The sequence below is a fragment of the Ornithodoros turicata genome, chromosome 5 (assembly GCF_037126465.1).
Source record: "Ornithodoros turicata isolate Travis chromosome 5, ASM3712646v1, whole genome shotgun sequence".
Classification (NCBI taxonomy): Eukaryota; Metazoa; Arthropoda; class Arachnida; order Ixodida; family Argasidae; genus Ornithodoros; species Ornithodoros turicata.
The window spans coordinates 68560465-68588042 of record NC_088205.1 but is presented as its reverse complement, the minus strand read 5'-3'; the positions used below and the strand labels follow the sequence as shown (position 1 = coordinate 68588042).

The 27578-nt window shown below is 45.5% G+C and overlaps 3 protein-coding genes across 4 annotated transcripts in view; 2 read left to right on the top strand and 1 right to left on the bottom strand.

Annotated features, from left to right (window-relative positions):
* The first annotated feature begins 3062 nt into the window (after positions 1–3062).
* On the top strand, positions 3063–10365 carry LOC135396160 (uncharacterized). 2 transcript variants are annotated; one of them, XM_064627190.1, is made up of 9 exons: positions 3063–3098; positions 3160–3254; positions 4360–4820; positions 4888–5344; positions 6038–6171; positions 8115–8215; positions 8536–8562; positions 9954–10028; positions 10265–10365. In XM_064627190.1, exons 2-9 carry the CDS (start codon positions 3240–3242, stop codon positions 10303–10305), a joined length of 1311 nt encoding a protein of 436 aa, XP_064483260.1. In that variant the 5' UTR covers positions 3063–3098; positions 3160–3239; the 3' UTR covers positions 10306–10365. The 2 variants fall into 2 exon arrangements, with proteins under 2 accessions (XP_064483260.1, XP_064483259.1); XM_064627189.1 differs by having other exon boundaries at positions 3076–3254.
* A 2152-nt stretch (positions 10366–12517) lies between these two features.
* The window catches only part of LOC135394650 (sodium-dependent dopamine transporter-like), an 89916-nt gene continuing 74855 nt past the window's right edge, over positions 12518–27578 (top strand). Inside the window, exon 1 of the mRNA XM_064625495.1 lies at positions 12518–12758. The gene's annotated coding sequence lies outside the window, so the exon portion shown is untranslated. The remainder of the gene's footprint in view (positions 12759–27578) is intronic.
* LOC135396159 (endothelin-converting enzyme 1-like) lies at positions 22083–25679 on the bottom strand. Its single transcript, XM_064627188.1, has 2 exons — positions 24927–25679; positions 22083–23527 (listed from the first exon to the last, which is right to left on the bottom strand). The coding sequence occupies exons 1-2, from the start codon at positions 25608–25610 to the stop codon at positions 22121–22123; spliced, it is 2091 nt and encodes a 696-aa protein (XP_064483258.1). The 5' UTR covers positions 25611–25679; the 3' UTR covers positions 22083–22120.

The window sequence follows — 27578 nt, the reverse complement described above, 5'->3', positions numbered from 1 at the left end:
GTGTTCCGTATTGCACATAGCATCTTCTCTCCGAGAGGATGCTATGCTATGTGCATCTTCTGAAGAAGATGCATTATCCTGTTATGCACGCCTAATAACGGGTCTCCCAGCACCAGGCACTAATGGAAGAAACTGAACTAATAATGAATAATTAATATTGAAGCCTACCTGGGCGCATTACGCTATCTGGGGTCAAACCAACACTCTGGCCTTGGTGCGACACAGTCTGGACTTTGTTCAGGTTGGATGGCGGTTATCGTGCGACGTTTCATTGGGTGGAAAGCCAAATAGTTAACCTAAACGTTCTATACGTACTGGTTGGGACAAAAGTTTACGGAACACGCGAGCGACGTACTTTTCTTTCGGTACGACACCCTAGCGGCTGCCGGAAGCGGGTGAGTTCACTGTTTCGGAGGTGTGGAAGGGTGCGCTGTCAGCGACACACAGCGGTAGCTTCCCTCCCAGGCGCACCCAAGCGACACCGGAACTACCACTGTGTGTCGCTAACAGCGGTAGCTTCCACCCCTCCGAAACAGTGAATTCACCCGCTTACGACAGCCGCTAGGGTGTCGCACCGAAGAAAAAGCAAGTCGCTCGCGGGTTCCGTAAACTTTTGTCCCAACCTGTACGTCTGTTCAGCTGTTCAGGGTCGATGATCGACGTAGTGCTTCAGAGAATGATGACTTCGGCTCCATGGCACATCTTCAGAGGTGCCGACCTAGTCAGTAAAAGTGCCCAGTTATTCCTACTACTGATGCCACTGATACATCTAGAATTTAGAATAAAACTCTGTGAGGGAATTTTTGGGCACTACGCAACAGAAGACAGTGGCACCTTACTTGTCACAAAACTTTGGCGGAACACGGGCCTCTGTACATGCATTAAATATGTCAATTGGGTGCGTTAAAATATTGCAAAGGCTCAGAACAAATGAATATGCGTGGACGTACTCCATAGAAAACATCTAGACGTGGTATGGACATGTTCTTGAAAAAAAAACAAAAACAAAAAAAAACTAGTAGCCGTTTTCATTAAGACTTCATTATGGCCAATGTGCCAAAGACAGCTCGTGGCTGACGCGCACGAAGACCTTAACCTACTCTTCTTGATGACACACTCCACAACAACACTAACCCCCTTTAAAAAGGTCTGAACCACCTTTCCGGTTCACGGTTCACGTAAAAGGAAACGAGGAGTTCCTTTGGAATTCTGTTCAGAACCTCTTGACTGTTGCCTCTCATCGTCCTCTGCGTCTTCTGACATGGACACGGTTTGCGAACACATCGAAAAATCCTCACACAACGCCCCTGAAACTCCTGGGAACGATAAACGAAAGCCCCACCTTCGGGCATGGCTCGTTGCCGTACTTCACAGACCCACGAGAGGTTCGTATCTTTCCAAGAACCTATTGCTTTATCTTGGTTCCAGATGGCTCTTGTGAACCCTGTGTACTCGAGTGTACAGTATCGTTCCATACTTCTAGTGCCCTTCCTCGACTCCGTCCAACATTCAGACCTTCTGGGTGATCGTAAAATCTCTTTGTGCGTTTCACGTAATTCAGCTGCCGATGCTCTCGCGCCAGACGATCCTTCCTGGGGAACTCTGCATCTGATGGATGGCACGAGTAGTGGTTTCGTGTGGTAAAACGCCACCTTTAAACAGACAGTCACGCACTTTGTCTCCCACTCTTATTGGTCGAAATATGGCGTATTCCTCGATCGTCTACAAATATTCAGAAACCAAACTCGTAAAAGGTGGTCCATTGTCCTTCGCGAGCACTTCCGGCAGACTGCTCTGGATAAAAATGTATTGGAAAGCACTTCATAGAGTTGGTGCATATCAACAACACGACGTCACGCCATTTGCTGAACTTCCCTCCCTCCCCGTCGAAAGTATGCGACGGCTCAATGAAAACGAGACAAAGTGTTCTGTGACGGCTTTCAATAATGTAGTGGTACGGGCATCTCATTCGCAGCGGCAGCTAGGAACTGCACACAATTCGTCAGCATAGATTCAAAGTCCTTATCCAGACCAGACCACCAAATGCATGAACGGGCTAACATCTTCATCTCCCTCTGGCCGACTTTGTGATCGTAGTGAACGTGCAGCAGCGTTTTCCTAAACAACGGTGCGCAATCCGCAGAATATGAGTATGGTCTCCGCGTGTGTGGTTAGCTTTGTCTGCCTTTGGTGAAACGGGGATCATTCGGGGGCAACATAACTGGACTATTCAGGTAAATGAATTCGACCCCCTTCGCTATGGTTGACTTCAGAAGTGCAGCTTTGGCAATGCCTCCACCGGAAAGGTTGATATCTTATCATTTTGCACCGCAAGAATAGCAAGGCCTAATACTAGGAGGCCAGGATTCAAGCGAGGCCTGCTTGAATACAAGGAAGTAAAGAAGAGAAAACAAGAAGAGAGTACAACAGTGGCGAGACGGGGTGGTTGGTATATAGATATGTGGGGGAATGGACAACAGCGCAAGGGACACACAGACGAAGAACCACAACACGAATACTGTTAACTTACAAGTGCGACTTTCAGTTGTAAGTTAGCAGTATCCGTGTTATGTTCTGTGTGTCCTTTGGGCTGCTGTTCATTCCCTCACATGAAAAAAATGCAAGCTGTGCTATTTGCACCCATGCTGTTATGCTTACATCCAACATCCATGCTCACGTTCAAGGTTCAAGGTGACTAATTCTGGCATCCAGCAACCATTGTGGGAGCCACAGTTTCTGCAGGGACGCATTTAAATTTTCAGGTAGAGCGGCGGATGTCACATGATATGGAGAGCATGGAAACTTCGGTTTCTGAAACATCTGACGGCAATGCAGCGTGTTCATTCCAGGAAAAAGGGAAGAAAGCTGCCGGTATCGTGTTACGCGAAAATAATGTTCTCTTCATGACTTTTTGGCACAATGTTGAACATTGACGAATTGTCGGATACACTTTTTAATATAGCCTTTGTGCCTGTAAAACTTGCCTGCCTGTGTGTTCATCCGTGTAAGACGAATACCAGGTTCAGGTTCATACCATAGCCGAAGTAGAAAAGGAAGAAGTAGTCTGGGAATATACAAACAACCACACATTCGGCAAGGTAAGCGTTGTTTGTGCTGCTGAAGCCTGCTGTGGAAGTGTAGCGCATTATGCCTTCTCAGTGGTAAGACACACTGGTGTCCAAGGCGACTTGTCGATGGCGGACAGAGCTGAACTTACAAATGGTTGACGTCTTGGAGTCATGTCCACGAAACAGGTAAGGAATCGCGTACGGGGTCATAGAAACATAGTATGCATCTTTCTAAAATGACTACGGAGGTGCAAAAAGTCATCACTATGGTGCACACTTGTTTTCGATGTCTGGACAAAACCCAGGGTTTGAACCCCTGAAACCCCCTTCTAGCTAGCCAGTGCCTATGAGTGTGAAAGTATGCAGTACCCACGGGCCACTGACCAGGATCGTGCACGTCGTTCCGAAAAGTAGCCGGCAAGGTTGTGTGCCCTGGGACCACTATTTTCTGAACGCCCTTCCTCCTTACTGCAGCTCGCTCGTTTCGAAATGTCGCGTTGGCTTCAAGCTCCGCTCTTTGGTACCGATTTTTCGGAGAACAACCGACAGCCCTTCGCGGGGTCGCAGTCGACGAGGCGCCTCACAAGATGTAGATACTAAAACCCGTTGCGTGTGAGAACCCGAAGTAAATACCACTATGCTCACGCAAACATTTATTAACGTATGGAGTGTTCCAGGATAAAGTGTGCAACGTAATGTTCTCTGGGTCGACTGTTCGCCCCGTGAAAGGCACTTTTTTGTTTTCTACAAGAAATGAATAGCCAAACAGTGGCCGGGCCCTTATGCTTTGAAGCTTCCAAGCAGGTGAAGAGGGTACTGGAATACCGTAGCGTTGGCAGAATTTGAGTATTGAACGCAACATATATTGCAGATACAACAACAACTTTATTTCGAGATGACTTGCAGATACAGTTATATATTCATTTCTTGTACTAAGGGTAAGGTAAACGGTTACTAGGGTAACTATTGAGATCATTATAAACCATAAACTATGTTGAGGCTGTGTTCTGTGGAGAAAGAGCAGGTTGTATATGCCAGCATTATAACCATTGGTAATACTTTTCCATGCAATAATACTGCGAACAGCTTTCTGTAACACAGTCAGGATGCGTTCCGATTTATGCAGATACCTACGCATACTATCGAGGGAAAATATTCAAGCCGGCGAAGGTTTCATGTGCAGTGTATCGTGTGTAGTCTTACTAGTCAACCATACTTCTACTACTACTACTGCAGTCAACTATACTTCTGGTTTTAATACACCACCATAACCCCCATACCACATCTACAGTTTCCGCAGAAGATGGAGACGGAAGGCAAAGGCGCAACGAGCCAGCCGATCCCGGTGCCTCCTCCGTTGCCAGGGTTTCCAGGATGCACTTCTTCCGGTTTTACAACTCTTTATTACAACGTCACGGGAATTCCGACCACCCCAGTCCCCGACGACCCTGGTATCCATCTTTCGCCGTCACCTTGTTCCGTAGACACGGTGACGCCTTTAAATTCGCCAACGAGATCTTCCCGGAGCCCACTGGTGACGTCCAGTAGGTCAGCACCCATCACCCTGAGGCCGCCACCTTCGCCTACGAAGTCCGTGGAGCGGAGACCTGCACAGCAGGCGTCGTCGGACTCGGAGCTGTGCAGGACTGGTGACGATCGTATTCCCAGAGAAGTGAACTTGCTGGTCCATGATGCCCGTACCGGATTTACGGCATTGAAGCTGCTGGCTGAGAATGCTGTTAATTTGACAAGGTAAATCACGTCGTGGTTTAGGCAAAGGTACGGTGTGCTTTGTTCTTACGGTGTGCTTATTCTCCAGCGACCCTATGTCGAGAAACCTGCCGGGATCACCTTCTCCTCATCCAGGGGTACCTCAAGGGGCATTTGCAGATGCAGTTCCAGGAGTGTTTGTAGATGTAGTTCCAGAAGTCGTCATAAAAAGTATCCCCGAACAAGTAGTTGCCCCCGCCCCTATACCACTACCACCACCACCACCACCACCACCACCACCGCCGCCGCCGCCGCCACCGCCACCGCCACCAACGCATATGCCACGTACTGGTGATAGCCGCAGCATGAGCCGGTCTTCTACAGGAAGTGTAACTCAGGAACAGTCCTTTGCACCAAGTCCAACGGCCCCAAGCGTTTCCCCAAGTGCAATGGACGAACAAGTGCCGTACAATCCGTCTCCAATGCGCTCCGACTCGCTGCAAGCCATTGTCGTGCGAGGCTCCGCGCTTACGTTAGGTGCAGCCAAGAGGCCTGAACCCGTTCCAGTGAGTTGCTCAATGTGGTGCACTAATTTTGTTAGGACCCTGGAGCGTATAAATACAGGAAAGCACAGCTCTGCTCTTATTGCCTGGAGAATATCGAACATAACTGAGGGAATTGAAAGGATGGCGACTACCTGGTAAATGTAAATGGTAATGGTAAATGTTTGCAGTGAAGAATGCACCTTGAGCTTCAGGAACGCCGGAAAATGACGACACGACACGAAGGGCTCTGAGCGAGGTACTTTTGAGTCATCCGTGTCGTCTCATCATTCCCCGGTGTTCCTCAAGCTCAAGGGTTATTCTCAGTCAGAGGCTAGGGATGACTCAGCCTGTTGAACTGACATGTTTTTCGTAATATTGAATTGAACTGAATTGAGTTTATTTAATCAAAAATACTTTCTGATGGGGAAGACTGAAAAAAAAAAAAAGAGCTACATGTAGCTTGACAATAATGGTTCACCAAATAGCAGAGATTCTTGTATTAGCTCAACTTCTCAAAACATATGGCGTTAAGGTGTGTAGGAAGGTCGCATTTGGCTTTGGTGTCTCCAATGTATTTGTAACGGTGACCAAATGCGGAAGGCACTGCGCAGAAATTTAATTTCAGGCGACTTTAGCAGGATTTGCGTTGATTTGACAGGCGCTCAATTGAAGACAAGTTCCATCGCCTGTTGTGTTTGTTCCAATTTCTCCCAGAGTGTCTCTGCTTCGGAGTCCCGTGCACCAGCGAGAACAGCGGACGGCTCGGAAAGAGAACAACCTCGAGCAACCTTAACGGCGGAAGGTGGCGGTCGCAATGGTCAGCATGCCGTACAGCTTAATGAGATCATGTAAGCATTCTTAAGGGAGACATTGACTAACTTTCAATCTATAGACGTACTATAGCATAATAATAATAATAACATAACATACCATAGGCAGCGTGAGTCAGATGAAGGGCTCTGCTGTAACTGCGTTCAGCGCCGCCTTCGGTGACGTATGGTTTGCTGGTGGGAGAGGGCAACACGAGTACTCTCGAGGTTTCTTCGGTGCTGTGGAAGTCAAGTACTTATGCGCGCATGGTTACAATACATAAATACATGGTAGATGCACGCTCACTTATGTGGCCTAGTTGTGTTTGCGAAACAAGCAAACAACGACACATCGCCGTCATCATTGATGAACTGTAAAATCGTTTGTAGAGCAAACAGATCCAATCGGCAAATTTTCAACAAACACGGTCCCCTGCAATGGTCCTGCCGCAAAGTCCTACAAGCAGTAGAAGGCGTGCCATATACGAGTACACTGCGCGATACTTGAAAGAAAGCACCTCCACCTTCAGACGCCTGCTTAAAGGGGCTATCGCATCCCGGAAGGTATGTATGAGACCGATACGGTAATGTCCCTCACCGCTTCACAGTCAACTTGGCCAAGTTTCTCTTCCGAAAACAGCTTACGTATTAAATAAACGAGTTTTAAAGATTCGCACTCCCTCTGCAGCTAACACCATGACGACGTAAGCCATGCACACGAATGAGAGTCCAGCGCAGGCGATTGTCTCCGAGGTCGTCTGCTTTGCGTTCGCATCGCAATATACTAAGTGAAAAGTCCTCGGTAAATACGGACGACTTTCGCTTACCAGTATGAGTTTTGACGTGACCATGCTGCGTGAACACGTGTTACACTCCTGGCTGTATACAAAACACGTCCGACGTTAACCAGAAACAACATTCCACAAGACGATCACCGAGTCACCGAGTCTCCGCGGCCAGCAGACGCTACCAATGTCCCATCCCTCCAGCCGCTCCCTGATTGGTCTCGTCCGCGTCAAAGGGCGCTCACTGATTGGCATTCCCACGAAAGATCTTCTCAGTGGTATGCAGACAATGCTCCATCGATTACGCACGGGATCTGCGTTCACGAACTCGCAACTGTTCAAGATCGGCTCCAGGGAGGACTCCAGTTGCGGACACTGTAATCATCCGGAGACTATCGCGCATATCCTGACAGAATGCCGTGCATACCATACTATGCGCGAAACTCATCTTCCCCACGCCAGGTCTGGCATACTGACGGACGTCCTCTTCCCCGAAGGTTCTTGTGCGGAACGACTTTCAAAAACTCGCGGCCTCGTGCGCTTTCTTCAAGAAACGGGCCTAGCGGAAAGACCACTTCTAGTGCACCTCTCACCTACAGTGTGCCTCCCTACCATCACTATCGGACATCCTGCCTATGCATCACTTTGAAGTCCTCAACCCCCTTCTCCCACTTTCCTTTTTTTTTGGGCTATAGTCGTGACGATGCCCACTTGAGTGCGGCCAACAACGGCAAGCTCCCTCAACCCCCCCCCCCACCCCCACCCCCACCGATTGGCCTTGTCTGTGTGACGTTTCCAGAGAGGGATCCCGGAATACTCTCTATGTGCGTCGTCTGCTCTTGCCATGTGCTACGTCAAGCTGTACAGGAACAGCGCCAGCAATTCGCGTCGCGTCTTCGGCGTTATTATCAGTGATGAACGCGGAGTAAAACGGCACTAGAGTTTCGGAATCGACCGGGGATGGATGCGATAGTCCCTTTAAGCATACAAACATAATACAATTATAGAAAGCTAGAAAATCCTGTGATCTTCAGGGCGTGTGCTGCCGACATTTCGTACACAGGCTGTTCTTGTGGGCGGAGGACGGTCCATGAACAGTTGCTGTTCGAAATATCAATGTCGGCGGCTCTCGTCCTGAGGCTGTTCCCATAGCTGAATGCAATGATGTATTGTTATATCCAATTTCTCCCTCTGCAGCCCTATTCAAAGCTCCCGTTGGTATTGGTTCAGAGTTTGTGCCCTGATGGCTGGTATCATGGGCTTCTTCACTGTATTCGCAGTTTACGCTTTCAAAGATGGTAAGCGTGTTGCTGGATTAACCGTTTAATATTGGCAATGATAACAATACGATAGGACTATACCCTTACCAAAGATTTTGTGGAATTCGTTTGCTGCTGCTTCGGAAGTAGCAAGAATTAGGCGATACGCAGTCGTGCTTGAAGTAATACAATCAAGCTGTCTCCAAAGGCTAATCTGTGTTCGTTTTGTGCTAACGTTCGTTGCATCATTTCTTGCATATACTCACTCATTCTATGACGTTAAAATTCCTTGCCTGCTTCACGAAGTGTTCTTCCATGTACCAGTGTGCAATTAATTATACCACCGTTGTCTTTTACAGATGCCATAAATGACCTTTTCAACTGGGGTAAGGAAGAATTTCCGTTTCCTATTTTCATGTATTAATCAGCAATAAAATTATAGATGTCCCGATATAAATGAACTATATAACAGCAACGAAACATCGAATAAATAAAAAGGTCACATACACGAAGTCTCAAGTTAATAGATCATTCTTTTTAGTACTGTCGAAACTGGTAACTGTATAAGTGGAAGGAAATGAGTGGTTTTGTCCAATACTAGCTTGGGTTCGGTACTGGTACACAGAAACCTCTATATACAAGACTACTAACGGATGGTATGAACCTAACAAAATTGAAGGCTATATTCTCCACGCCCGTATAGCTTCATAAGCTTGATGGGCTTCATAAGCTTCATAAGCTTGATCATCTTGATGGGAACAGAGCTCACGTGGGACGTGGAGTGCTGAACAGCGTGCTGAGTTGGCGCGCATTCCAAAACTTTTACTAGAGCGAGATCGTTTATAGAACAACGTTCTTGGTATAGCCTGACTAATCCGAGAGGTTGATCAATATTTTCTGCACAATAGCCACGTTGCAATCCGGGGCCGTGTACGTTATAACTTGCAATGTTCCCCGGCAGACGTGATTCAGAATACAGGGTGTCCTTTTTATCATTTGAAGAATTTTTTATAACGAAGCTATGAGAACAGCATAGATATCGTTTTTGCAGTTGAGTTATACGGTCAGGTGGACGTCATCTGGAAGACATCATTTAACTGCAAGATGACTATAATTACCTAAAATTTCTTAATTAACTCTTTTATTAGGCTTAGGATTAATTAGGCTTAGACTAATTAGGCTTTATTAGGATTAAAATCCTCAAACGCGCGCGTGTCGCGAAATATCCGTCGTAGAATTTCGCTATGTATATAAACAAAACTGCTTCCCGTAGTCGGCCATGCTGAGGCGGGCAACGTTACGACTACCGCAGGGAGGGAGGGGGGGCTCATTTCCTTAGCACAGTTGCGCGATGGATATTTCAACGCACGTGCTCGTTTGACAGGGTTATTTAACAATGGAGTGCCTTTCAGTGAGGATCGTCTCCCATTCTGCTATGTCGCTTTTGCCCGAAGTCCCCTAATTAAAGAGTTAATTGATGAATTTTAGGAAATTAGTCATCTTGTAGTTTACATACTTTTTTCGAGGGGATGTCCGCCTATAACCCAACTGCAAAAACGACATCTATACTGCTCTCATGGCTTTTTTATCAAAATTCTGTAAAAAAAAGAAAGAAAAAAACGCTCTGTATAAGAATGGAATTCCGTGCCCAGGAAATTGCTGCACGGTTACTGCCAGTTGCAGCTTGGAAACCTGAACTAGGCTTCGAGAAGAACCTGCGCAGCTTCCGCGTTTGCATAATTTGTCGTAACTAGAAATACATTTCTCACTTCCGCAGCATTCCCACTGAATTCTACCAGTGTTGTCAACGCAAGAATGCTGTTTACGTCACAGGATCAAACGCGGGGATCAGGTAGGTCACTTGAAGGAACGGTCTGAGAGCTCTGCTGCAAGAAGACATAATGTGTTGATGCCATCGTGATGGTCAATTAAATTTCTAATCAGATTTCTTTTTTATATTTTTATTGGCTTTGATAACAGAAGCATCGATTGGCACGTTCCCCTATCTCATACTATGTTGTCATAAAGGTGTGAAAATTATACGAAGAGAGAAGGCAATTGCGTGCAAACAAGAATTTTATTTTTCAGACAATGTGACTGAAAATTTCACAACCGTGGAAGAATCATGACAACCAGAGAAGATGTTGCCGGCGTTGTATCGTTCGCAATCAATAAAATAGTCAAATGGCGGATTTTGTAACTGCTGAGCTGCGTCTCAAGGAGAAGAAGGGGCAAATGTAATTTAATACGGGGGTATTTACCGCTGCCTTCTTTGTCCTTTTGGAGTTCCTTATCAGTACACCCGTCGACTGCGTATCTACAAAACGTTGCTCTCATGCTATCGTTTACGTAAAATACCCTGTGCTCGTTCAGCGCAGGTACGCAACTGGTGTACCGTGTTCGTCAGCTCCTTTAAGAGCGGATTTAAATGAACATGGCCCCACCACCTATTCGCGCATGTTACGCAATACTATGGCATACGTCAGCCAACCTTGCGTGATCGATATGTAACGGAATTCCCCACGGGTATGCTCTTGAAGATCGAACATCCAGCCACGCTCGAACTCGATGAATTTTCACTTCGCCGTGAAGTTTCAAAGATGGGAAACATTTGTGCGGTTCTCACACGATAGTGCTGGCACGTCGCCACACTTCTTCGTGACTTTCAGCGCTGCGTTGGAGCCGTTCAATCTGCGAGTGTCAACAAGAAGCTTATTCTTCCTTGAGAACGTCACGTAGATTTGTTAGGCATTTAAATCACGTTCGGTATACAACATATCTATTGGATGGTCTTGCGCGCAGCGCCCAGGTGGTAGTGCATCATTGAAACCACACTCTTTCACATCCAGATCAGATTCGATGCATCTTCGTTTTTTTTTTTTTCGTTTTTTTTTTCTTGTGTTTTCCTTACCTTTTTTTCATTCAGTTTTAAACCTGAAGTACTCACTAATACAATATGTAAAAATTCATGTTGGTGTGTTGACGATGTGACGTCCGCCCAAGGTTGCATGATCGATAGCGGCCGAGAACGCCAGCAACTTGGTGTCACGGTAAAAGCTGCTTAGGCGCGCAGTCTTTCGCAAGAGACGTTAAATACGGCATGCCGTGCGCTGAGCTTTCGGCGCACATTAAAGAACCCTAGGTGGGGTGAACCCACAGACCGGCCACTGTGTCATTCGCTCATGACAGGAATTGTCCACATATATTGTCACACGCGGAATTATTCACCGGAATTTTCGACATAAAGCCACCAATTATAAAAAAATAAAAAAAACAAAAACAAGATGTGACAGTCGCCGACGTCCTGCGACTAACATTAACCTAAGGACTCTGTAGATATATACATAGACGTAATGTTTATTAAACACGAGAGACATATGGAGACTTTCGTTTTAATTCCGCGCTCGCGCCGCGAAGCAACTGGAGCTATATGAGCGGAGTACAGATGCAGACAGCGCAGGTGTGACGGGACCGGAGGTTTAGTATGCGTCCTGGGCCGACTTCAGAGGAGCTGTGCCGACTGCATCCTTCGTGAGAGTCTCAGCCGGTCGTGGTACGTTTCAAACCCCACCCCTTCCCACTCTTCAGCACAACGTTGGTGTAACCACCAACGAGCGCATGCTGGTCACATGATACTTCTCGAGAGCATCGATTCCTCGAGTTCCGCACCATGAAGGTGTAAGTACATCGAGGATCACCACGAACAGGCGTCCTCGTCGAACGTGCACATAAGGTAGTAGGTATACATAAATTGAGCGAAAGCTTGCAGTAGATCAGGTGGGTGTGGCCTTGAAGCTTTTCCGTGCATCCATAGAAAATCAGTTGACGAACGTTAGAATCAGATGGGGAATTCGTAAGGCAGAGTGGTAAAGATGAGTTGACCCCGAACAGGGGTTGGTGCACAATTTTTTTAACGTTATTTTACAACAGTCCGCACGACAACAAAAACAATAATGTTGTTATGTGCATGAAAACCGTTCGCTGTTAATACGCGATTAAACGACAATGAACTCTCTGTCGATATATTTTAATTGTCCCGTCTGCAAAAGAAGGGTGAGACTAAGAGAGGATGGAAATGGACGATTAAATGCACCGTTAAAAAGAAAGAAAAAAAAGACACGTGCCCAGATGCTTGGTTACCCTATCCAGTGATCCATCCCACCTTCGCATCGTGCAACCACGTCATTATCTTCGCCTTCGCACCTCGCCTGTCCCAACAGCTGTTGCACCCAACTTGCGGCACAACCCAAAAAGTTGCTGAGGCGTAAAGCTGAACAACATGCAATAGAAAAAGAAAACTCTTTGCACCCTGACTTTCGTCCGTCACTCCTCCCCCCATCGCGTAGCAATGAGCTCGTCGACGTAACCGGATGCTTCTGACGCCGACTGATCATGCTTCGTGGAGGAGGAGGGGACAGGAGTGATTCAATGTAAGATGGCGTTAGACAAACCACCAACTCTGTAAGCTATACACCTCACTTCGCTCCATGTGTCGCTATACGGATGCGCGTCCTTTCTGTGCTGCGACGATCCGGAGGGATACGAAGCTGGGTGGCTTCAACGTGATCTGCGCTCCTCAAGCGTAAGTGAGCTGTGTTCTCTGAAATGGTTGTCTGTTGCCGTATTGGTAAGTTGCGAAGGGATGTCTGTTGATCAATGCCGTGATGACGTTGCGGAAGTGACACTGAGGCGACGTGTGCGACCAAGCGCAGGGGAAGCCAGTGTTGTTATGCGTCCTTTCACGGCATGTTTGAATGATTTGTACGCGGGAAAAAGTATAGCCCATGCCTTTTGAGTTCTCCGACGTTATAAAGCATTAAGATCTCATCTGCTCATTAGACACTCTTGCTCCCACCCGTTGTTGATGCCATGTTGACTTAATGGATGTTTATAATGATATAATTGGTAATACTGAAGATAGGGTAATGAGATAATTATTGTAATATCGTATATTTCTGGATTTATTTTCGCTTTTGCTTAACAAGTGAACGCGCGCTCACAAGTGCATTCAATTGCAATGATGAGAGAAAATAGTGAAGCACTTAATATTTTTATCTTGGAAGAAAATTCTTAATTCATTGTAAAACTTTAATTGAATTAGTAATTACTGAAATAGTCGTAATCTGCATCGCAATGGAAAGCTGGCCCACAGCTTGTTTATTGGTAACACTATTTTCTAGCAGCTTTTATTAAGTCGTCTCGTTTAACGTTACGAGCGCGCTGGCCATCTGACAGACCCCTGAAACCCACACTCGTATCAGATATCCCGGCCGGTTTTGGTTTCCAGAATTGCGTCAACTGATACGAACAGAAGGATAGGAGTTACCGAGGCCGAATACTGCAAGAATACTCCAGAATGTTCCGTCAGACGAGAGCGTCCTGATCTGTGCGGCTACATCATGAATTCCGAGACAGATATGCTTTTATCTACTTAGACATATCTCCTGTTACCCGTGATAATTTGGCCGGACGGGGGCGGAACGAAAGCGAGAGAGCATGATGTCGCGTTTTTATCACAGATAGGGTTTTAATATATGGTTTTAATCTAGACCGTGCGCCCGCACAAGTTTAAACTGAACAGCAGTGAACCCACTAAAAATGGAGAGCTCATTGTTAAACACACATAGGCGTGGTTTATGTGAAACGATCTTCGAGATCGTGAAGTTTTATTACTTGAGGTCCTTGGCCCCTAACTAAACACACGTGCTGCCATCTTATGAGGAGCGGAATACATAAAGAGAAAATCAGACAGAACAGTGAACGAAACGCGTTTGTCCCATAGTTCGTGATGCATGAGTGTTTATTTATTTGTTTGGTTTTCTTCTTCTTTTATTTTTTTATTGTTTTATTTTTTTGCAGACATCTTATTTTTTTCTTATTCTTCTTTCCGAGTGCGGGGACGGTGGTTCCATGTTTTTGTGGCAAGGCTTTCAGTCCGCTTTCCAAAGTCAATGTTGGCATCGCTTGTGAAATTTCGCTTCCGTGGTGGCTTCTGGTTCCTCGCCATGACCGATCCACTTACACCAGTCACGCCTGTTTTACCTTTCCAATGAAATTTTTTAGTTTTCAAGTTTTTAGCCGTAACCGTTACGATTCATTTTTTCTCTGGTGGGACACTCACAATCTACATTACCAGAAAGCCGAAACGTGCACGTCCTCGGGACGTCCATTAGTTTGGTGAACTTTAGGAGTGAGAGGATATATCTTATTCCCCCAGTTTGCACACCTCTGAAAGCTACTGTAAAACACCAGAAAAGGAATAAAGAACAAGCCCTTTCCTTTTGGCTTTATTGCTCATCCCTGCCGTACACATTGCGCAAATTCTTTCGCTGGTATACCGTGAGTTCAACGTAAGTTCGAAATATACCTTTCAAGGCTTCCGCATGCCTCTTATCAGTATATCCGCTGCTCACATGTCGTCCTCGATTCGTTTCTCCGATGACGCTGCATTTCCAAGTACATATTTCTTGCTCAACGCAGAATTTGAAAAAAAAAAAAAAAAAAAAGCCTGAAAATGCAGTCAAAACAATTTCAAATTTACGAAATCTCTCAAGTTTCAACTGCAGTGGTCGCTATATCCTCCCCAAATATAAATCCACTCAAAGTAGAGTACAGTAGACATTGAATATGTGCTAACATTGTTGGGAGCTTTCTCCAAAATATTGCTTTATCCATTATTACTATTGTTATTATTGTTATTGGATATGGCTCATTTCCTCTTGTATTACACTCCGTTGTTCTTTGCGGCGCTCTCGTGTATTAGGTGACCCTATATACACGTTATGCTCAATCAATCAATCAATGACATTATTATAAAGCACATTTTAGACTGCATTTCCGAAACGGCAGGTCACTGGCAGGTGATCAGCATTCGAACTCATTCGAACTCGTATGAATTGAGTCACGCAATTTAAGTCACGCATGAATATTGACGAGACTGTTTTCACTTTCATAAATGAGACAGGCTTTCCTTGCTTCCGTCTTTCCTCGAATTTATTCTAGCTCAGTGCGTCCTCTTTGTAGTGCTCGTGTTCTTCATTCGGGAAACTACTACCAGGCCTCGTTGTTGCTCCTTTTCATTACATTCGCATATAAACAATTCAAGTAGTGATAATATGGAGGAAATAAAGCTGAAAATGTGGCAAAGAGTGACAAAGTTATATTGTATGCATGAAAGATTTTGTAAAACCGCTTTCACGCTGTGTTAGTTTCTTCTTCCCTGGGTGTGGTGTATTGTACGTAAAGCGCAAAGACTGCGCGTGCACAGTTTTTTGGCATGCTCCATGCTTTTTTTGATAAAACATGGGGAAAAAAGCAGTGAGGTGAGCTGATCGTTTGGATATCTTTCTCTAGCTCGCTATAACACGGTTCCTCTATGTGGTTATGACACCTGAAAACATAGCCTTGTGTGTGAAATGAGGCATATTATAGGGACATCAATTGAACGGTAATTATCTATTACTGTGAACACTGAAGCCCCTATTTTCATCATGCCCTGCTTTCCATTTGCGGAGCGTCACAAGCGTGATTGTAGATAATGATTGCGCATACATATATGTACTAATAGGTAATATAGGTATATAGGTACTACCAGTACTACTACTACTACTACTAATAATAATAATGTTTTATTATAAAAAGTACAGTTATCGAAAAATAATGGCCCGCCTAAGCTTGTGAGCAGGTCCTGACACAGTCAGTGTGAAACATATTTCCACAGGTAAGCAAGCAAATTGCATCTAGTTAAATAATAATAACAGTTTCTTCAAACAATAGTAGCCCAAGTACGCCAGAATACATACAGAATATCTAGTGTACATAACTAGTCTTGTACGTAATTTATATATAGTTTCATACATATTTGTATTGCATTGTACGTGCATCGCGTGGTAGTAGTCATAGTAATCATAACAGCATAATAAGCACAACTGCACCCATAACTATGTCTTCGATGCTTTGCAGTGTTAATAACTTTTCAGATCTGTTTAACTAAAATATACGCGAGCAAATTACAATCAGAAACAAAAATCGATACAGCAGTGCATGCCTGGGCGAGTGCTTCGAAGCTTGTTGTGTGCTTCAAATCACTTCATAAATATGCCAACGTATTTAATTACAGACAACCGTGGCAATATATCTGGTCTTGCTTTCTTGTCGCCGCCAACCGCGACGACCGCTCCGGGACAAATAATCGCTGATAGTATCATTCTTATTAACTAGGCGCTTTCGTAAACCTTCATACCTTGGCCCAAATACAGTCGGAACATTGACGTAGAAACTGGTGAGAAACTTGCAGGTGTGCACACACGGCCATATACGCTGGGATTAATATCCTAATATTCTAACATTCTGCATGTTTAATGCGTGTAGTGTCAGTCGCTAAGTTTGGGTGGATGTGTAAGAAAGAAAAACCTGAGAACTTGGACTCAGCTTCTGATCGATGAGAGCGCGCACGCACAGCCGAACGGGTCAGCCGCAACGCGTATTTTACTTCATTGGAACACAACGCTTTCAACGAGCACGAATACGGCACTTCTGACGTTCTATCATTGAACGTTCTATCATTGAACGTTCTATCGTTCTTGAGAAGGGGGAGTCGGTATAGACTCGCTTCACTCCGTGACGTCATACCGATGCGGCGGCGCTACTGTCCTGTTTGGTGGACAAAAATCCGACGATCATCGAGTCATTGGGTGTGTTATGTCGTTATTAAAGGCATGGCATGTCTATTGGATGTGCTACGCGGATGTGTGGACTATAGGTCACCGGTAATTACGTGCGGAAATGACGTCAGTGTCCTCGCTTCCGTGTCGGGCGCCTCACAGGTTCCGATAGGCAACGTTCTTTGTGATCGCTGCGTGTTTAAAATTGCTTTCCCAGTCGCTTCTGAAGCAGTATGGGTGGCTGTTGCGCTGTTGTGGAGGGCCGACTGTTCCCTTCAGGACTACAGTTGCAGGTATTGGCACAGCGACGGTAATACCGCGTACTCCTCCCACATATGAATGTATGGAAGAATATGGAACCCACAACACCACAAACGAATTTTTGACAGTTTGAGTTTAACACATTTTTTTTATTTTCAGTTGCAGCTGAAAATCGCTGCTTACACACGTGACGCGCGCTTGAAGTTTGCTTGTTGCAGCCGTTATACTCAGCGTTACATTACTTGCGTACTTACCGTCGGTAAATTAGTTCATGTACACACACTAGTCAGGTTCTGACAGTCGCGCTTTGCTGCTTTCTAAGTATGTTTGTAGAGCCAGGCACATCCACCTCCAGCACCCATAGCGTGCGTCGTCTGCTAGCGTAGACACGGAAGTCGACAGTTTTCCCATGATTCTTAGAAAGTACCGGCACCTATTGGATGTGCTACGCGGTGCAGAAAGGCCAAATACGCCGTACACACCATGTGGTTTCCTACTCCCTTTTGCCCACCAGCGACGTCCGCTCTATGCACATGCGCCCTCTTGTTTACAAACAGAAGGGGGTCTATTCCTTGAAGCCTTTAAAGGCTTTTTGCAAGGCGCTGTAGGAGACGTTGATCTGTAAATGTTGGGCTCGCAGACAGCTGTGCTAATATTGGCACGGCATCGTTTCAAATACCGAAGCGAATAGTTGTGAATCAAATACAGAATTTAATGTTCTGCTTTCGAATCAAAAGTACTTCCCTTTCAAGCCGAATATACATCCCAATAGTTCCGAAGCCGCACGCATTAGCCCGAAAACGCCACAAGGGAAGGCACACAACAAAGTGGGTGCTGCTTCGTGCGAAGATCCGGGCGCATGTATCTCTCAAAGTGCAGCATATGTGTTTGTATGTTCGATATGTAATCGGGTCAGTTACGTCACTGAACGCTTCCTGTTTGCGTCGGCTCTTAATTTAATTATTCGCACGGCCCTGGTGCCTGTGAGTCGTGACGACGCCCACTTCTGTGTGGCCAGCAACGACGAGCCGATCCTGCCATTACCCCCCTCCCCCTTTTGTACGTACGTACGTATGTATGTATGCGTGCACAGGTGCACTCTTGTAAAGTGCACGCGTTCCTACCTGTGTCGAACTGAAATGATCGAAGCTATTAGCCTAAGAGAGCGCGGCGAAAAAAAAAAGAAAAATGAAGCACGGACTTCTGAAAACTATCTGAAAAAAAAAAAAAGGTTCAGTCTTTCGTCCTTTTTGTTTGTTTAATTTTGCCTCAGGTACAGATGCATAGCTGTTTGTTTACCCAACATTTATTGTACTTTGCGGGCAATGTGCCAATAATCGCCTTATTTCTCCACCACGTGCACATGTCGCGTCAGCAGGCGAAACGGGACGCCGTCCTGATGTGGTGGATATCATCAACTAATGGTACACGAGAGAAATCGACAAAAAAGAAAAGAAAGAGCATGGCAGATTGGAACTGTAGAAGATTATAAAAAGAAGTGCGGAAATGTGAAAAAAAGTGCAGTGGGCCCAGGATGGTGATCACGCCCCGAATATCACATACGCAGGAATTACGTCGTATCACATACGTCGTATTGGATCTGGAAAGAAATAAGGAAGTTACGCATCAGTGGGATATTGGCGGTTATGTGTCGGGGTCTTTGATGGTTCCCGACATGTATTGTATGGAAATAAGTTGTCAGGTCGAAGTTTTTCTGATTATCAGTTTGTGATTGTGGGATGGGTGCGCGCAAAGCGGGATGTTGCTACTTAGCGAATGATTGACGTTATTTATTGGGATGGTGATTACGTGCATGCTTCAGAGTCAATTACGTGGTTTGAATTGTTGCCAGTTCCTGTGTGAAAAAACGTTGCGTTGAATGTTATTCTCATCGTTTCATCTTGTTCTATTCCACAAATAAGAAGAGGATATAAGCGTGTGTAGCCCATGGGATCGACTAGCAGTGGCAAAAGGAAGCAGTAAAAAAAACAGCAAAAATAACAATAAAAGAAACAGCAACAGTAGAAAAGAGGAAGCGTGATATTTATCGCGGCTCGAGTATTAGTGTTGTTGGAATTATAATATATATATATATATATATATATATATATATATATATATATATATATATATATATATATACCCCCTCTATATACTTCCTCTTTTGTCCTGACGAAGACAGTGCCACTGTCGAAACGTCGACCCCTTGCCCATTTTACTTTTTAACGTCTCCCTATGTAATAAACTAGTGTTTGTAACTTCCCTAAAATCTGTTTCCGCGTCTTTTTTTTTAAAACTTATATATATATATTTGTAAGTCAAACGTCGCCATGGCAGTACTGGACAGTTGTTTCGGCCCTCTTGGGCCTCGTCAGCAGTACGCAGGCAGGCAACGTTTGAGTGGATGGCGTCAGGAGGTCACGTGGCACATGATGCCTCCCTTGACTGGCTTTGCACTGGGCTTTCAGAGGTGTCTTAGGACACCCTGACGGGAGGCATCACGTGCCACGTGACCTTCTGACGCCATGCACTCAAACGTTGGTTGCCTGCGTACTGCTGATGAGGCCCAACGAGGCCGAAACAGCTGTCCAGTACTGGCATGGCGACGTTCGACTTACAAACATATGCTATACGCGCAGCCAAAGAGCTCCTTGTCATAGCACAGCGTTGCTGAGATCAAGTTCGGGTTTGTAATGAAAATAAAATGAATCGAAAGAGCATTTGCAAGCTAAACTAAATGTTCAATGAAGCATTATACGCTAACCGTTTATATAAAAATTGCCAGTTGTTCCAGCCCTTTGTGGGAAAATCGTGAGAATAATAATAAAAATAAACTGCTGCCTACTTGACATTTCCCATGGCCCATAACGCTTGCAATCTGACTCGTTTTGTGCGCGAGTTCACGTAGCTTCCTACCAGCCTAAACATTGTTACGATATTTACTTTGTTGCTTTTCAGCGCTATCCAAGCACGATATCTGTTTTTGCACTTTTGTTGTACCATGTTTAGTTAGCATGCCTTCGGGAATCCATTCAAGGGCCCCAGCTATTCCTCGACAACTCAACAATATGGAACAACAGGGTATTCGCAATCCGTGAGACAGAGCAGCTTTTGATGTTTTTTTTTTTAATTTACTGAGGCATATGTGGAAGCTAAAAAATATTATACTGGATTTTTTACTTCGTTCTTTCTACATCACTGTCGAAAATTTTCGTCGTCTCCCCTTGTCGGCGGCATATTTCACGGAGCCGAAGAATATGCGGAGAAGTCTTCGCTGATTTCCCCTTTTCCACGTGTGCTTTCACCACACGAGACGAGCCCATTTATGCTAACGCGCAGCCATATTACGAATTCCTATGCATGTAAGCATACCAATGCGAGAAAGGTGTGTGCACCCTTAAAGGTAGTCAGATAAGTATTTGAAGTTGACCTTTTACAGGCACTGAGCTGCATAGTAAAGTTCAGTATTTGAAAACACACCACGAGGGCCACGCTGGTAAACGCGCGCAGCTGTGTAATAGGGCACATCAGGTAACATTGAAGGGGCCATTGTATCTACTTTATATTCTATTGGACGGGGTGTTCGTCTCAGCTCTTTTGTTCGCGTGCACGTGCGTCTATCGTTTCTCCGGCGACTCAGGCTGAAAGGTAGCCGTAAAACTATTTATGTGCTGTTCCTTTGAGCAGAAATAACGTGGCCCCTGCCATTTCGCTCCTGCCTTTTATAGGTTGGTATTGGAGGCCAATGCGCAGCTGGTCGGCGTCAGTCTTTGAACTTGTGACCTCGTGGTGTTCTCTAGTTAACTGGTTAAACTGCAGATGTTGGACGGTGTGCGACGAACTATGGAACGTGATCCTCACACTACATTCATTTTTTTTTTTAATTCGTCCTTTCTCGTGCTGTATATTATGAACAGTCTCGTCGGTGTCGCTGATACGTAGCTCGCGATATCCTCAGTCAATAATCATACTTGACTTTGCGCTACAAATCCTTATTCAAAATAGACAAAACGTAATTCACATGCTGAAGCACATTGCCCATCACGTATTAACGCCTCACAAATAACGAGGCATCGCGGAACACTTCTCCGTGAGATAATAGTAAGTTTTACTAAATCGCACGCTATCGACTTTGCGTACGCAAAGGATAGCATTGGTGGTTCTGCGCACGCGCAGTACATCAATGAAGCTTTGCGCATTGCGCAGAACCACCATGCTATCCCTTACGTACGCAAAGGCAAAAGTGTACGATATACTAAAGCTCACTAATGTTGGTCTGTTACTCATTCACCGCAATACACATCACAAAGGAGAATATGCACCTGCCGTTGCCCGCGAGGAAGCTAGGCCAGCTTAGTGCCTATAGACTTCAACGCACCGTGAGCACAGTGACCCTGGCATCCGCGTATACTTTTTTTTTTGTTTTTCTTTTGGCTATCCGTTGGGAGCGTGGAGCCATACTTTGCGGAAGAAGGATGCCTGGATCGTTATCAGAAATGCCGGAGCCCATTTCCTCATGTGATCGCTGCATGGGCAACAAGGGCATCAACGTCAGCTGACGCTTGCAGATCCTTGACGAACTGTCTCCTGTCTTTCGAGCGTGTGGTGTTTCGGATTTGAACTTGAGGGTCAAGGGTGCTCTCGTAGAAAGGGGAATGTTTGTACGAAGAGCTGTCTCCTTCGGGGATGGGCCGTGTAGCAATATTAGCGCCGCGTATCTGAGGGTCGCTAATGAGTTGACATTGCGTTATTGGCTAACTCATCTATCATGTTTGTGTCAACGCAAAGGTTGGAGAGTGTAGGGACCGGATTCTTCCATGGAAGTGTTTACAACGCGCTGGGTTTTCTACCGTCCTATAGGCATGGGCGCCATTTATGTCAGTAGTCTTCGTATTCTTTTCGTGCGAGGATATGTCCAGAGAAGCTTCGTTCGCTTTGAAGGACCAGCGGGTATTGCTGCTCAACAACAAGGCAAGTGAGCGTACAAACACGCCTATGATCTTTATTTTGTTAACTTTGCCTATTTGAACAGGCATAGCGTGGATATATTGCGAGGGCAACTAAATGCTGCTCCAAATTCCTTTGCGGTGTTCAACACTATATTACAACGATGCTCGGGCCGGGGATACCACACAACGCTCGTCGTAGGATTCGCATTTCTTCTGCTCGTGCACCACTTATGGCACAAGCTGACGTAAAATAGCTGTTCGTTGGTCAGTCCTCGTATCGATGAAGCGCCCTTCAAATTCGCTCTCTCATCTTTCTTGAGCGCGTGCAGAATAGCTTGATAGGCAACGATATCCGCAAAGTTCTCATCCTTCGTCTTCAGGCTGTATGTCCAGCTTCCAGGTTCATTCTCCGCGGCGTAGTGTCGCAGTACACATTGTAGCTTCTCGTCGTACGCTTTCTTGGCGGGAGCCTGAAGCCACGTTTTCACTGTACCGTTCAAATCCTTGTCTATCGATGACGTGTCGAAGGAATGGAAAATCTCGTGAGCTAGAACGTGCCCAAAGCCACCGTACGACACGGCCGGGGAGTCTGGCTCTATGAAAGGGGGAAAGAAGAACATGATCGGAAGGAAAACCACGTGAAGGAAATCGATGTACCGCGCAGTTGCCGACGGTGACACGTCTCCAGTGTAGGCCATGGCCTTCAGGTGACTCAGAGAAGCCTTGGTGGGTTTCGGATACAGACGGAAGGTTATAGCGGTTTTAGTTCTCAGAGCTTCTAGAAAGTGAAGCACGAAAGGATCTCCAAACCGCGGAAGGTAAGCAAAATGCTTGTCGAACCCGTCGCGGGATTCCAGGTGGCTTGGAAAGCCCAGAATAACGGTGATGTTCTTCACGCGGTCTGTGGCTAGCGATCGACTCTCTCTATCCAACCACGGGAACATAGAAACGGCGGTTTCCATTACGGACTTCCGCACGTGCTTTGCTGCGGCAACTTGCTTCTCTGTAAGGTACTTCGATGTCAGTAAAGCACCCAACGCGTATGGAGCAACATGTGCGAAGTAGCTAGTGCAGCTAGGCCTGTGTCTTTGGAATGACTTCATTAGCGCAAAGGAAGAGGCGCTAGATAGGTAATGGAAAAGTATCATGGCTATCCAGTTCAAGGCTGGGGTGGGACGCAAGGAGTACTCGGAGACAAGTTTATCCGTTAGCATGATTCCTACTGGGTTGGAAATGTAGACTTCCGTGGATGCGGTCATGTTTAGCGGGGAGACGCCACTGACAGCGTGGAGCCATCTTTCCACAGTAAGGTCAGAGTAGGTTGTGATAAGCATGTCCCGCAGTGTGGAGTACTCGGGCGGGGACGACTTCGCTTCAGCAGTCCAGGAAACAACCTTGGTGTGTACGCTCACGGTGTTCGTGTAGAAGTTTTCTCCACCGACGACGTAGGCTGCCTCAGATATTCCTCTCTTGTAGGCCTGAAGCACACAACACAATTCAATTAATGCTGACGCGTTTATTACGGTGCAGGAGAGTATGTATTGTGTCAAGACCGTCGTCTCTAACGGTAAAAGAACTGACATGTTATGAGATCCGTGAAGTAATTACATGGACGTTACTTTTGAGTAACTGGTGTACAGATGTACGTTTTGAAATTAACGACAAACTAATTTACTGACTATTGCCCTCAAAGCTCTTCGACCTTTTTGGACACAACAGGACGTCGACCATCATTATTTCATTCCTGACATCACCACCAGGGGTAGAGATGAAAGTCCCCATTCATCATCTCAAAAGAAGTTGTTGTTGTTACTTTTCTATTCTTGTTATAGCTGCTACTCTTGCGCACATTTTAGCACTAATGCGCGCCATCTAGATGTTGCAACTAATTTAACGTCGGTGCCAAATTTGCTGTCTGAGTTCCGTTCAGGTATTCTGTTTTCTAAATACGAGTTTCGTTGTTCTCCTGCACATTTATATAATCTAGTCTGTTATATGGCTTTTGAACTTCTGGCATGGAATGCATTACTTTTATTATTTGGAATGGAATCATTGTAATGTCCTGTCATTTTAAATAAACCGTAACTAAACGCGACTAAAGAGCGACTTAACTACACTTGTCGAACAGCTATAACTAACTGTCTTAATTACATTTTGTGTTGAGCAACTTACACAACCTTGCGTATCAATAACGACAGTCTGCAGTATCAGGTGACTCCTTAATGCTCTACAATATGGTGTAAGACACCACATGCTCGTCGTCATCACTCTTATGGTATCATAACAGCAACTTACAACTTGACTGAATTACAACTCACATATCCCCAAAGATGGCAGCGTACCCGACTGCCCAGGTCGCAGGCCTCAACAAGTATCCACATGTACAGCTCCGGTCAATCTTAATAACAACACTGGAAAAAATTCAGTCTCATTTCCCAGCGCGATAACAGCCACCCTTGGGTTACTGGGGGAACGTTAAGTGAACAACATCCTTGCGTTAAACTAACAGAATAATTTTGTTCGATTAAGATTTCCTCATGGCCCCATTGGTTGCTGGGACGTGACCATGTTTCTTCCAGTGTTGTTATTAAGATTGACCGGAGCTGTATTATTGTGTATCGCAGAGGCGTGTAGGGACCAGATATATCGAAGCCTAAGCACAGCAGTATCAAAGTCAACTATCATGAACGCCACAGAAGCGTATAGCATTCACTTATCACACCTCCTCGCACCAGTCCTTTAGAGCGGATTGGTTGACTTCGTCTCGTGTGACAGGATTCGATGTGCTTCTGCCGCATTCATGCAAATGCTGCCTCGGAGTCGCAGCATCGAGAACGAATACATAGCTTAAGCTCGATAACTAGTAAGAAAACGTACCTTCATCCAACCAGGCAGAAGCATTCCAAGCTCTAGCACCAAGATCAACTTGTCCCTCGCACGTAGATCAATGGAAGGTCTCATAGAATGGGTAATAGATAAAGAGTACTTCATGTCAAGTCGAACTAAAGCATTCAAAATGTCGTCTTTGATCCCGGCTTTGGACATCTTTACGCTACGGTGCTTTAACAAGCCATTCTCCCGGAGAAAGTCCTTAACAATATAGAGGTCGTCTCTTCTGTCTGTTCGCACGTTGTAGCAGCTTTGAATTCCTGCCACAATTTTATCCGCACTTGTCTCCTGCTTGGGGTCGAAATTCCTGCTTTCCACCAGCTGTTTCATTCTTATCATGACCCGTCGCTGTCCCAGCTCGAAGTTTGTTGCCGTGGTAGGGTTGACTGACCGCCAGTTCCCGCACACGTATTGGTAGAAGTCTTTACAAGGTTCCGTCGATACGTCCATGGAGCTTTCCACGGTTGAATAGTAGTCTCGCTTCTCCAGGGATCTCAGCGCTTTCTCGAAGCTCATTGAAGGATCGCGCTTAGCGGTCGTCGAGAGTATGACCAGGAAAACCATGAAAATCCCGGCCGCAATCAGAATAAGGTTTCGTTGCACCTTCCCGAATGGCGGAATACGCTGGCCTAGGTGCTGCATTCGTGTTGGAGTTGAACGTGAATCTTCCATTGCGTGCGTGTACTATGGCGGGCTACTTGTACCTTACGAATCTCTCGTCACGTGAGCGACTTTCACCAAGCAGACTTCTTCTTCTTCTTCTTCTTCTTCCTCCGCCTCCTCCTCCTCAGTGCTGAGTTGCCGCGGATTGGTTATAGATTGGTCGCGTTCATATAGCGCCACGTTCTTCCCATTGTCGTCTTCTTCGTAGGTTATACCAGTTCCCGTGGCTCAGTGGTTAGAGTGCTGGCCATGTCACGTCAAGACTGGGAGGCACCCGGGTTCGAATTCCTGTGCCGGCTGTTGCTGTCTGGGGTTTTCCCTGGGTTTTCCTCAGATTCTTTCAGACATATGTCGGCACAGTTCATTTAGAAGTCATTTAGAAGAAGAATTTTTGCGGCATTTGCCGAAAAGTGCCGGAAAACCCCCGCCGAATAATTCCGGTTTAAAAAGGGATTTGCTTTGGTGTGCTGAAAATAAATGTGGATTTAAATTGATTTGCTTTACTCGAATAAATTTGAATTTATTTGAATTTGACTGAGCGCCTTCGGCAATCTGCAGATTTGATTTAAATCCGATTTGTTCCCTCAAATCACACTGGCCACGGAATTACTCCCTGCGGAGCTGCTAGCATGCTAGCTGCTGCTAGTTCACGAAAAAAAAAAAAAATATGAAGAAAAATAAACCTCGCTTGTAACACTTTTTACCGTGGGTTCAAGTACACGGTGAACCCTCCAACAACGGAAAGGAAATCCTTTGCGTTCTTAATGTCTTCTTCCTAAGCTGCCATGCTTCCATGAGTCATTACACAGTCCCGATTTTGTGTGCGATGCTTGGCGCAAGCGTTTAAAGGGGTACTTCGAAACGATCGGTGAGAAAATTGCTGCACATCGTAGTTGGTGCATAACATCCACAGTATACCTGCTGTCAAGTTTGTTTGTTTCTCACGTGGCGAATTATGCCTCAAATAAGCGAGCAATCAAACCGAAACAGGAATGTGGAGAGGAGTACCAAAAACTTTCCCTTCCGAAGGCCAACGCATACGTCACCCTGCATGGAGCGAACACGTAGTATACCACGCCGGTCGTAGCCACTGCGCGTTACATTCCCGGAACAAAACAATGGACGAAGATTGGGAATCAGATGACTCAGACACAAAAGAAAGAAAGAAAAAAAAAGAAAGAACGGTCATCTGCTTCCCTGAGAGGCAGAAATCAGAGCAGGAATGGTATGACTAATGCACGGTGACGTTGGCCGACCAGAGAAAGACAAAAAGCAGTACTTCCATCGACGTTCGGTGGGAGCCAGACTCTTTCGAATGTCGTTTTTATGATTCCTCCTTCGTTTTCAAGTGAGGTATTTCACAACTGTGTTCAGTTCGTTTAAATGACTGTGGGAATACCGGAAGCTTGAAATCCATTGAATTCCCAGAGCTCCATTAAAAAAAAAGTATCAGAATTTGCAAAATATATAAAGGCCGAAAAATATCCGCCGAATATCCCCAGAAATAAATACCGAAAACGAGGAACCTTATGTGTAACATGAGTTTCCACAGTTCGTATTTTAGTCATATCGGAAAGCACATTGCTTGGAAATAAAACGCCAACCGCACAATAAACGTACGATAACTCTACGTGATTATGGAAATTTTGGAAGATGACCCTGTTCAGAGGTACACAAACGGACGCCATTTTGTCAAAAGCCTTGAATCGCTGTTCTAGCTTGCGTACAGGGGTTAGCAGTAATTTTGAACGACACATTTATTATTGTCCAGTCTTAACGAAATCGAGGCTAATACAGTGAGAGTAAGGAATCAACTGTACTTGAAATTGGTCAGCACTATTTCATCAGATCAGAGAGGCTGTACCTTCATTTACCAAACGCGACCGAATAGACATGCGCTACAAGGCTGTCCTTTTGAGAACATGTTAAAATGAAACCGCCTAAAATAAAACGCGAGTGGACTGTCTCAATAAGCAC